Source organism: Suillus subaureus (assembly GCF_016647635.1).
Source record: "Suillus subaureus strain MN1 chromosome Unknown BJ212scaffold_1, whole genome shotgun sequence".
Lineage (NCBI taxonomy): Eukaryota > Fungi > Basidiomycota > Agaricomycetes > Boletales > Suillaceae > Suillus > Suillus subaureus.
This window is the reverse complement of record NW_024538557.1, coordinates 2,251,460-2,263,921: the sequence shown is the minus strand read 5'-3', so window position 1 is coordinate 2,263,921 and position 12,462 is coordinate 2,251,460. Positions and strand designations below refer to the sequence as shown.

General features: G+C 45.8%; 1 protein-coding gene across 1 annotated transcript; it reads left to right on the top strand.

Moving 5' to 3' along the window:
* Nucleotides 1-5,126: 5,126 nt before the first annotated feature.
* BJ212DRAFT_1474685 (uncharacterized protein) lies at nucleotides 5,127-5,562 on the top strand (the record flags this gene model as incomplete). Its single annotated transcript, XM_041339135.1, has 3 exons — nucleotides 5,127-5,187; nucleotides 5,240-5,395; nucleotides 5,447-5,562. 3 exons carry the CDS (start codon nucleotides 5,127-5,129, stop codon nucleotides 5,560-5,562), a joined length of 333 nt encoding a protein of 110 aa, XP_041200375.1.
* Between the last annotated feature and the right edge of the window lie 6,900 nt (nucleotides 5,563-12,462).

Genomic DNA, 12,462 nt, shown 5'->3' with positions numbered 1-12,462 from the left:
TGACAGCAGGTGACTTGCGTCTTCTCTCACCATGGCCAAGCTTACCTTGATCAGAAGTTCGATATCGTGCTGTGTCTTCAAAGGCTGTATCATCTTCGAAATCGAACCACCTGTGCGTGTTCTCTCGACGCTCCAGCCGTCCTATCGACACGGCAGAACTGGTGCCATAAACCTGAGGCTCTACTTATTTCCGAAATCCTCGCGACGATTTCCGCGCATGTGAATCAAATGCTGTCGACCACATTATCTGTGGATGAGATATCATATTGGCTCGGAAATCCCTAACAGCACTTGCAACAGCATGCAAAACCTTCCACAAGGTGTGCTGTGGGCTGAAATAAATCAGTTAGAGCAACTGCTAGGCTGTGTCTACTGATATATCGTAGTGGTGTCAGGGTCAGTTTCACGCTGTTCATTTCTTTGCTGACCAGCATTTACTAAACAGTGGGACTGCTGGACGGAAGACTTCGAACCATTATCTGCCAATGACGCACGTCGATTTTTGCTGTCGCTCCTCCTGTGTTCCCTCGTTGATTTTGCCATTCGACCGCCTTTTTCATCTTCTCTCGATCATCCATATCGAGCGTGCATCTTTCCGGGGCTGCAATCGTTCACCCGAACTCAGAGTCGGAGGAGTTCTCTGAGCAATAATGGACTGTTCCTGCACATACGCTACCTCGTTCTCCATTGGCCGTTTTTCAAGATTTGAACTCTATTGCGGCCTGCTGTGCTTCCACCATCTGGAGTAACTCGCGTCGTCATCCACCTACTATTACAGTCCGCAGATTATTCACAGCGCTTCGTCGATGATCACTTTTTTTTGCTGCGAGTGTTAAATGATACGGTCAATCTCGATATCGATCCTGCTGCTGAGCCAACACAACATATCTCCCTATGCATATTGGACTTTGACGCACCTCTCAGAGTCCCATAGGATGCTGAGGCTCTCCCTTCCATTGACCAAGTCAGCACGTTCACTGGCACAGATCGGGAGCCTTGGGATGAAGTTAACACATATCCTAAATATCTGAAAGCTGCTGCGCTGCGTGTCACAAGAGTCGCCGCGAATACCCGAGTTAGCCTAAGGATGTGTTCATATTCCTGGAGTTGCCGTATTCGTTTGCGTTCGTTCGTACATGTTGGAAAGGTTTATGCAAAAGCGAAGTTTGCATTGGATGATTGGAAGGCAAAAACTTGTTTTTGTGTGCATCAGTTTGTAGATGCCTTGTTAATACATTAGGTTGGTCACGCGAGTAATGGGACGCCATGCAAGGCTCTCAAATGTTATATATCCTGCTAGTACAAGCGATCCATGCAAACAAAAAAACCTGTTACGACTGATATCTTTCGGCTGAACGAGTGAATGGTGTGTATGGTAATAGGTATCTACCGGGAGCATCATCGAATGTCAGAAATATCTTGAAGTAATATCTGCAGCAACGAGGGAAAGGACAGGAAGCCTAAGGGGAACCTGAAGCGGATGGACGAGTGTGTCGAGTGCGCGATAGATGCGGGAAGCACCTTGCAAGGACTGCAAAGCAGCTGGTGTGTGGAACATGTTCAACGTCCAGCGGAGAAGAGGGTCTGTTAGTTGCAGCAGAAGCATTGGTATTCCCTGTCTGCAAGGGTCCCGATGTGGATCCACTCATCACATTGGATGTCCCTGCTGCTGCCGTGCTGCTGCTTGAGGCACCAGCGTGGGCTTTCTGACGAGGCTGTACAGGCCACGGCAGATGTCGTTTTCCACTGTGGGCATTAGCAGTGCGCTGCGAGACAATATCAACATCACGAGATGGGTGTCGAAAGGTCAGGCAAACTTACATATTTGCCTCGTGTAGCGGAGACGTCCACAAGGGGAATATTGGGTGAGCGAGGAGCACGGCCCTGGGGAGAGGAAGAGCGAGAAAAGAGACGATTCATCATGTTCTTGATTCCGGACCCTTCAGCATGGCGGGTGGTGGTAGCAGCGCGATTGTTACGTCCAGGATCAAACTATCAAAGGATCGTGAGACGTGCATCGAATCTAATGTATCATATGGACTTACATCACGGAAGAACTCACTGGTCGGTATTGGAGCGCGTCTTGGGCAAGGTTGTGTGCTTGGGATGGTTTTCTGCAGGAGTGAAGTTAGGGATCGTACAAATCGACGGGCGCGAAAGCGTACTTTGAGAATTTTCTGTGTGGACTGTATGACAGGTCAGTACGAAGCATGACACGAGAAGATAATTTGCTCACTTGTTGGGACTCCTTCTCTGATTCGGTCAGAGGAACTGTCCATGTGCGAACAAGGTTGTCCCAACAGCCTGTGGCGATGAGCTGGCTGTCCTCGGAGAAAGCCAGACCGAAGACGGCATCAGGATGCTCGAGTGGCTCACCGATGGGTTCGAAATCATTGGCCAGGTCAAAGAACCGTGTCGTTTTGTCGTGTGACGTGGTTGCAAATTTTGTGCCATTGGGAGCAATGGATAGTGACCAAATGTTATTGGTGTGGGCGTCAAACTGTTTGATGATATCTCCAGTGGTAGCATCTGAGATTCGGATGTCGTTGTCGCTTGCACTGATGAGATGGAGACCATCTGGAGTGAATGCGACTCTGTATGCCCGCTGTTCTATTGAGTAATTCTTTTCCCGTTTCTGCATTCCAGACGATGATGTGTTCCTGAGTGCCTGCTGCCAGTTTTGTCCCATCCGGGGAGTACGACACTGAGAGTGCATCACTGCCCACTTTGAGTGGTCCCAGGATTATTTTTCCCGTCTCCCTCTCCCAAATGCATACCGTTCCGTCCCATGAGGCACTTGCAAATGTCTCGCTGCCTGGTGCAAATACAACATCCCAAACAGCACCCTTATGGCCATTGAACGAGATGGGCACTCTTTTGAGGTCTCTCTTGTTTGTCGCAACTTCCCAGACTAGGATCCTTCCATTCCTGCTTCCACTCACAATCCAACGCCCATCAGGGGACGCTGCGACACTACAGACTTCGTGATCGTGACCCAACAAAGGCTCTCCCACTTGTTTTCCCGTGTCCAGATCCCACACCCGAAGAGTCTTGTCTTCGGAGACAGTGATAAGGAGACAAGTCCCAGCGATGAAAGCTACGCCGAGAATATGATCTTTATGACCCTTGAGCGTCATTTGGACATAAGGTGGTTCCTTTCGAGTCGGCGCTTTAGATGATGCTTTGCCCGTGGTGGCTGCCATTGACTCTTGTTCGGTGTCTCGGTCAACAGGAGAGTCGAGGAAGTAGCAGTCACTTGGCTGCGCTTTGGTGAGTAGTTGTTAAGTTGGATCTCCTACAGGATGCTCAGTTCATATGTTGACCTTGCTGTACACACGTGGTGTCCTGCATACAGGTTGGCAAGATTTTCAGCGCTTTTTTCAGGAGTTTCCTGTACTAGGAGGCGCCGTGGTTGCTTTTGCTGTGCTTCCATGATATGGCTGATACAATTTCTCTGCTACATCAGTCGACCCGAGATCTTCTTCGATGCTGTTCTTGTATTGCTAGATGACCATATGGATGCATCGAATCAATGGTTTGGCTGCAGTACCATATACCCTCAGGGAGACCAGCTTTTTGCACCTGAGGGCATCATTTAGTCTCTTACAGTCTGGCAGCTACCCTCTCAGTACACTCAATGACATGGCCCATTGATTCCATTTATAAGATTTCATGTGCAAGTTCAACCACCACTGTTTGGACTTGTAACTCTGCATGATCCATATACGTGAGATTCTGCACACAAACCGCTATCAATACAGCATCATTAATGATGGAATGCCACTATTACATGCATTCTCATCGATTACTCCCACCAATATATGATCCATCCCATGTAGAACTGGCTTTTATCCGCATTTCCCGTCCTCGTATAGGACCTTGCAGAACGCTAACGCTAGTGGTATGGGTTCCACATTAACATCGCACATCACAAACTCCCGGATCGCAACCAAGATATCATCTGGACATATGTGACTGATCCCCTTGAATGGGCTCATGCCCGTGAGCGCCCGGGGTATGAACATGGATGTCTAAGTCTGGTTTCAAAAGGAAATCGTAAGTAGTCCCTGTCGGTGTTTGGGCATAGATCTGACGGACACAGAAGGGCCGTGATCATAATTTGCTATAGTAATAGTCGGGCAACGGTACTGTCTTCTTGTCAATGTAATGGATCATTGGCTTGATGGCTGTGGTAAAAACACAATCTCAGCATGAGGAGAAGCAGCTTTTCGTTCCTGGCAGTCTCATTGGCTGGCAACTACCCTCTTGGTACACTAGATTAGCCTTATACTAACCACTATAAGTTAATTCCGTCTACAGGTTGTCACGCGCAAGTATAGCCACCATACGGACGCGCGGCTCCACATGTGGGTTGGCCCATATACGCGCAAGACTATGCACAGACTGTCATTGATATGGGCCGTACGGCCCATCATCGAGCGATGACAGGACACTACTGTTACACACATTCTTGTCGAAGAACACCGCCAACATCAGATTTTTCTTGTGTTTGCGCACTCTGCGGCTGCGCGAGCCAGCTCATGTGGGACTGATTCGCGGCTCACAACATTATAGTTAGCTACTGTCGTGCAGGCCTTGCCCGCTTGGCATGTTTAGCTTCAACTCATCGATTTATCTTAACTAGTCTTAGCCAAGTGGTTAACAGATTCAAAATCTGTTCTTCCTGGATCATGTGGGTTCGAAACTCGCCGACAATAGCTTTTCTCTATGTTCGCACCCCTGGCATGAGCTCATGAAGGTCTTCGAATGCCAACGACAACACTCCTCGCCCAGTGGTTAACAGATTCGAAATCTGTTCTTCCTGGATCGTGCAGGTTTGAAACCTGGTGACAATAGTTTTTCTACTAGGGGTCGGCGTTGCCGACTTTTTACCTTGCGGAGCTCTTTCGCTTAATTTGACTTGCCCACAATATCAACAGGGCCAAATATCTTTGATTACTCGCCGTTCAGACGCACAACATTCTGAGCATGATACAAAAGGCTGTAAACTTTCATATGGGTCCATATTCACCTTCATTAAAACGTCTCTCGGTGTCTTCTACCAGTTCTCGCATTCTTTCGTCTTCTATACGAAGATCTTCCAAAGGGTGTCGAAGGGGTCTACGATGCAGCTTAGCGTGTTCGAATTGCTGAAGACTTCCAACGCCGAATGTGCTTTTATATTTAGTATGTTTAATTCGTTATGTGCGTTATTTATCGTTGATGAGTGTCTCATCAGTCGAACACCAATCTCGCGGCACTCCTCATATCTTCATTCAGACTGCGGCCGCTGTCCAAGAAGCCTTTGAGTCTAGCGGGTCTCGAATGATTTATACAGACTCTCCTACCATCCTTGCAGATCAAGTGTTATGTGCAGATCCAGCAGAGTTTAATCGTACGTCAGTTAGTTATATGTTGGCGTCTTTTACCCTAATTTATTACTGAGGAATCGCTCAGAAAATGGCACGCGACTTAGATACTACAGTGGTGTATGCAGATACACTTCTGTTAGCAGAACGGTTGAGAGATGCTGCTCTCAAAATTCCTCGAGTGGTCAGTTAAGAAATTGGTGCTTGGGCTGTTTGTCTGACAATTAACTTACGGACTTTCTGTGTTCTCTTTTGCCGCATTTTTGATAATGGTTATGTCGTTCGTTCGTCGTATTGTCCGCTGTGAATGAAGTCCATGACACCTGTTGTGATGACATAATCTGAGTTAGTCATTTGCTTGTATCTAATTGCGGAATGCGCCAGGCTGTTGACTTTCATACAGAAATGACGGCAAGCAGCTACATTTGTAGAATCGCAGGTCAGACGATCAATTGGAGTCGTGGTTCATATTCAGGCGAGTAGTCTTTGTCACTATGCATTTTTTCATATCTTGGACAGGTTTCAGGTATAAATCAATTTGGACGCATTCGCGCTCTCGTATGCTCTGGATATTGGAGCACATACCATCCTCGCATATGCTGTGTGCTTTTGCATCAGCGTGGTTGAAACAACCTCGAGGTTAATTGTTCGCGCTGTTATCGAACCTCGGGCCGTTCATAGCATGGTATATGTGAGGGCCAGTGATGAAATGAGTTTGCCGGATGGATTTTAAAAAAGTAGTGTAATTATTGTTCGGGAGGATCGTTCTTGAAGATACTTTGTACCATTATCTCATTCGCCATAATGTAATTCTGTGCAGAATCAGCAATAACGCAGTCTAATTCATTTTGGTGTGTCTGGTGTCAGACGGTTCGCGATGATCACGTGTATATTTTGTGATGTTTACCACCACAGGTCACGCCGCATTCATAGACCTTGCTCCGCAAGGTAATATGATCGCAACTTGAGCATGAGCTCATGGATAAGTCTTCAAACGTCAAACATAAGACTCATGGCCGAGAAGTTCACAGATTCGAAATCTGTTCTTCCTCTATAGTGCAGGTTCGAAACCCGCCGACAATCATTTTTCTCCATGATCTGAATACTGCACAATTGGCAGTCATTCATTGTGAGCAACATCGAATTGCACGTGTCTTCAAACTTCAAATACTGGGTACATGCGGTAATATTTACTCCAACGTAACCGGAAAGGGCGGAAAGTTGTTTGTCGAGTACGTGAAAGGCGAGGGAACCACCTTGTGAGCATTGCACAGCAGCCGATGTCTGGAACATGTTCAACATCCAACGAGGAAGGGTGTCTGTTAGTTGCACTGATATTTCCGGTCTGCAACATTACTGGGGTGGCTGCCCCGGATCACATTGGATGTCCCTGCTGATGGCGTGCTGCTGCTCGAGGCGCCAGCGTCGGCTTGCCGACGAGGACAATGTAGCGGTCTCGACAGATGTCGTTTTCCACTCTGGGCATTAGCGGTGCGCTGTGGGGAAGTGTCACCATCACAAGATGGAGGTCGAAGGGTCAGGCAAACTTACATATTTGCCTCGTGATGCAAAGACGTCTACAATGGGAATCCTGGGAGAGCAAGAAACATGTTCCTGAGGAGAGGAAGAGCGAGAAAAGAGACGAGTCATCATATCCTTGATTCTGGACCCTTCAGTATAGCGCGTGGTGGTAGCAGCACGATTGTTGTGTTCAGGATCAAACTATCAAAGGATGATGAGACGTGCACCGATTCTATTGTGACATATGAACTTACATCATCGAAGAACCTACCAGTCAGTATTGGAGCGCGTTTTGAGCGAGGCTGTGGACTTGGGATGGTTTTCTATGAGAGTGAAGTTAGGGATCATACAAAGCGACGGGCGTGAAAGCACACTTTGAGGATTTTCTGTGCAGACTGTATGGCAGATCAGCATGGATGACATGACGAGAGAATTTGCTCACGTGTTGTCTTGTTATGAGACGAGCGAGAGGGGCGAGGAGTCTATACAACAAGTACAATCTCAGTATCTTGAAAGAACTGAGATGTTAGGGCGTTTCTACTGACGCTTTTACAGCAGTGTGCGAAACTAACGGCAATCGCAGAAATTTCGCCACTTCCTTGACCAAAAAGGAAATCGATACAACAACGTGTCATGGACGCTCACAAGCGTTTATAAACTTTTCAGACAACGTTGGCGACACCAGCTAGCTACGTAAATGCTATGGTTAACCGAAGAATCAGCAATGATCTCAAGAAGTGCGCACTTCAACTGTGGGACCACGGATGGGAATTGGAAGATATCTGTGAAGCATTTGGTATTAGTCAGAGGAGCTGCTACTGCTGGTGACAGATCTTTGAGGAGTGTGGTACTGCCATGAAGCCCCCTTCTCCACTCATGGGATGTACTCGAACAATAATGTGAGCCCTGCTGATGGCTGTTGAGGATCTCTTTGCTGAGGACTCTGACCTTTTTCTTGATGAGGTCTGTACATGGCTCACAATCAAGCATAATATCACTGTCAGCACTTCCACCCTGTCATGCAATCTCAAGGATGCTGGTCTCACTCGAAAAATCCTTTGAAAACTGGCTTCCAAATGTGATGAGGTCTGTTGTGAGGAATTCAAAGGTAGTCTTTGTGAGGACTTTATCAGAGATGGCTTGGAATTCATTGTCATTGATGAAACGAGCAAGAATAACTGGACATATGCATGACATTATGGACAAGCACTGAGTGGAGATCGTGCACAGCTTACAGATGTTTTTGTTTGAGGCAATTGTTACTCATTGTGTGCTGCTATGACCATGCAAGGATACATTGCTGCTCAAGTAGTCGAAGGCTCATTTGATGCACAGGAATTCTATGACTTCATCACTGAGGATGTGGTGATTATGTATCCTTTCTGTGCCTGTTTAGCTTGAAGATATGAATTTTTCTAGCTTCCATATATGCATCCCTTCCCTGGAGAGCATTCCGTCATTGTCCTTGATAATTGCAGGATCCATCATAATGAAGATCTTGTTGACCTTGTCGAAAGTGCCAGTTTGTTTTTGTGACTATTTCTCCCTTTGTAAAACTAACATTGGATAGGTTGTCTGATACTCTACCTACCTCCATACTTGCCTGATTTGACACTGATTGAAGAGTCATTCAGTGCCTGTAAGTTACAAAAATTCATGTTATCTCTGTATCTAATCCATCATGGTTGACAGTCAAAGCTCATCTTTGACATCATGGTTATCAGTTGTGCCATCTTGAAGATCTGGTTGAGGCCCTTCTTGAAGCAACAAGTTGTATTACAGCAGAGAAGGCATACAGATGGTTCAAGAATGCTCATAATTGTACAATTTTGAATGTTTTATGCAATAAAACTGGGTGTGAATGAATGCTGTTTGAATGTCCAAAAAGTCTACAAGAGTGTGATCAAGAATGCTTGTGATTGTACAAGTTTGAATGCCTCTATGCAATAAAACTGGGTGCAAATGAATGCTATTTGAACATCTGCAAGAGGTGATGTGAGAAATACAGAATCATTTTACCCATGTGCCAGACTTTATTGCTTTGCAAAATTTCTTGTGTGCATCAAGAAAGGCCTGCCAGCTGAGTCTCGTAAATCAACCCACATCCCGCCATTCCTTGTCATCAAGTGTCTCAACTGCTTGATTTCCTGGCTGGTATTCAAGTGCCACAAGCTTTGCTTGATCATTGTCTGAAATGTGATACTTGGCACAAAACTCAGACAGAGATATGTTGTGGGAAGTTGTCAAACTGGGTAACAATGATGCTGAGGGTACCTTGCCAATAAGTTGCCCATGACCTTGCGCAGCTGGATGATAAGGTAGTGGGTATGGGTATCCACCAATGTATGGTGGTGTGTCATATCTGCATATCTGGATCTCAGATCTGACCCTTATCTCATCTCAGATCCACATTTTATCTCCAATCCTATCCACATCTTATCTCCCTCCAAACATCTTGTCATTCAATCTGTTCACTTGTCCAGTCTGGTCCACAACTCATCCAAATCCACAACCAGCGCTTGTCTCCTTTCGGTAACCCCCTAACTCTGGTATTTCAGTTATCTGTATATCTGTCCTGCTCCCTGATCCGTTACCTATGTTTCATTTCTGTTTCATGATTTGTGATCCGTTTCTACTTACCAATAGACTACCCATATGATTCATACATAGCCTCAGACTCTGATTCTGTTAGATACCTATAGTATATAACCTCCTGTAACTCTCTGTAGCACCTCAGTTCGAATATCATCTTAGTTCTACTCATTCCTGTCCTCCGGACTTGAGTATCTCTACTCTTGTCACCCTCCAAGACTTGTGATTGATTCCTATAGTCTATCTGTATCTGCCTCTGTCTCTGACAGTCTATTACCATTAGTTTCTAGTCTGGACTCGTCCAGATTAGCCCTACAATACCTATCCCACATCCAGAAGTCATCTGGATCCGCTATGATACTCATCCGACCTTCCGGACACATTAGTCTTGCCTTCCTGAAATAAGGGGCAATACTCGGGTAAGGGGCACAGCGCACGAGCTGAGGCTGAAGCCCTTCGGATCCAGTTATCCCTTGAGTATGACCTTAACATGGTGGCATATACTGGGATGGATGAAAAATTGATGTGAAGGACCAGGCAAATGAAGTGGGCCAGGAAACAGAGGACCATACTGTCCATGTGGATGTAGAGGCATAAGAGGAGGGATAACGTGCCCATGTGTGGGTTGAGGAGGCACTGGTTCCTGGCCAGCACCCTCAAGAGTTTGTTCCCATTGATGATGATGATAGAATTTGCCAAATGTTGAAATTGGGGCATCTGGTGGGGGATGTGGCACCTTCAGCTTCTGTGCAAAGTGGTTTGTTGTAGGAGGAGCTGACATGTCAGCTCTTCCTGCTGCCTAAAGCATCATTTTTTTTTAGCTTCATGCACCAATGAAAATAAGAGATGTACAATGGAATTTGCCCAAACCTTCACACACATCTTTGTCAACTCAAAATATGTGTCCGTCCTCTTGTCATGCCAAACACGCATGTTGGGAAAAAGTGGGTATCTGCTGACTGGATGCAGTGAATGAAGTTCAGCCTCAGCCTTCCTTTGTTTGGTAGACATATCATCCTTCAGAGTGTTTATCAGATGTGAGAGCAAAATCTAGTACAAACATCACATACAATCAATGACTTCATAGTATGTGATGCAACACCAGCTTCTTCTTCAAAGTTGAATGGACGCTCAATGTAGTCTGGGTCACCTGTATCCCAATCCTTATGTTATGTTAGCCTGAAGAAGCCGAAATACCTTGAACATAGTACTTACTTGTTCATCTTTAGCAGGCTTCAGGGTGAATAACCATACAACAATGTTCTCAGCTGCTCACTTCACCTTGACAGCATCAAGAAGCGCTTCATAACCTGCTTCATCTGCTATCTTCTTGTGTGGAGTGCTCTGGGCCTGGTTTTAAAACTTCCACTTGAACTTGCTGACAGGAAGCATAGTGAGTTGACAGGGTAAAACATTCGCAATGTCCTGTTTGAATGATTGGAAGCTGCAGGTTGTATCCATTTTGAATGGGCCCTGGGAAATGATTGTAGTCAATACTTTGGCACCCTTGACCAATTTTTTTTCTGCCAGTGCAATCTTGCACCACACTTGGACATATACAGTGAACCTTCTTGGTGCATCACTCTCCTTGTCTTCACTAGTATCACTTGCTGTGACACTAGCCTTGTTACAGTTATGTCTGCCCCTATTCATTTTTCTTCACTTACATGTGTATTATGTCATGACCACGCCACACTGCGCCATCACTAGACCATTCCGTTCTCATAAAACTTGTATTACATCACAATCACCATCGCCGTCGTTAGATGACTCATCCTTATCTCTGACTCATCCTTATCTCTGACTCACCCTTATCTCTGACTCATAGTACTTGCCCTAAAGTACTTACTATATATACCAGGTCATGTACTTAGTAGATCTTCACTTTAATCTTACTAGATTCTACCTGAAACATCTTTTGCTTAGGACCCCCAATCCTAAGTGTCTACAACCGATATTCAAGTTAGAGACACTCTCTCTATCTTGTCTTACAACCCTTGCATTTGCAAGGTCCTGATCGTAACATCAGCTGTCACTCTTATCAAGCTGCTGTCGTTATACCATTCTAGTTCATAACAAAAGATTAAAGTGCCACTCCGACCCTCTCCATCCGGGAGGTCCCAGAAACCAGAACAGACAGAGAGAGATGTATCGTCCCCTGTAGAAACATCACTAGACCAGAAAGATCAGGATGTCAGCACCCACCAACACCCCAGAACTTAAAGCCAGAGCACCAACAACCTATGACGGAACTCCCCAGCAAGCTTTAAGATGGTTATACTCGATTAAGGCATACTTCACCCTTAATGCTACAATCTACAACACCAATGAAAAGAAAGTCATCACCGCACTCACATATATGACAGAAGATAGTGCCATGGGTTGGGCACTCACCTTTTACACCAAAGTTGACAACTCTGCCTCCAAATCTTACGGAACCTTTGCAAATTTCGAGACAAAGTTCAAAGAAGCCTTTGTACCAGCTGATGCCATTGGCATGGCTATGAATAAGCTCTGTACCCTGAAGCAGACAGGCGACCTCACTTCCTATATCGCCAGCTTCAAGACCCTTGCTGCACAAGCCGCTGTAAAGCAAGACGCTGTCCTGATTATGTTCTTCAACGACGGGCTCAAGAAGGGAATCAGTAATGCCATCTACCAGATGGAAACTGTCCCCATAGATTTTGACAAGTACATCGCTGCAGCCATCAGGCTTGACAGCAATTGGCAAAGAGGCACTATGTTCTGCCAGAACAATCGTGCCATCACTAAGCCAACTGGACAGCGATATGTACCCAGACCTTCTGTTGATCAACATGATCCAAATGCCATGGAAGTAGATTGGCTCACTGACACCGAAAGAAACGATCATATGAAGAAAGGACTATGTTTCACATGTCATCAGAAGGGACATATGACTAGAGCCTGTCCCCAGAAGAAGAACGGGAAAACCCCAGTTCGTCACAAAGAAATCAAAGAC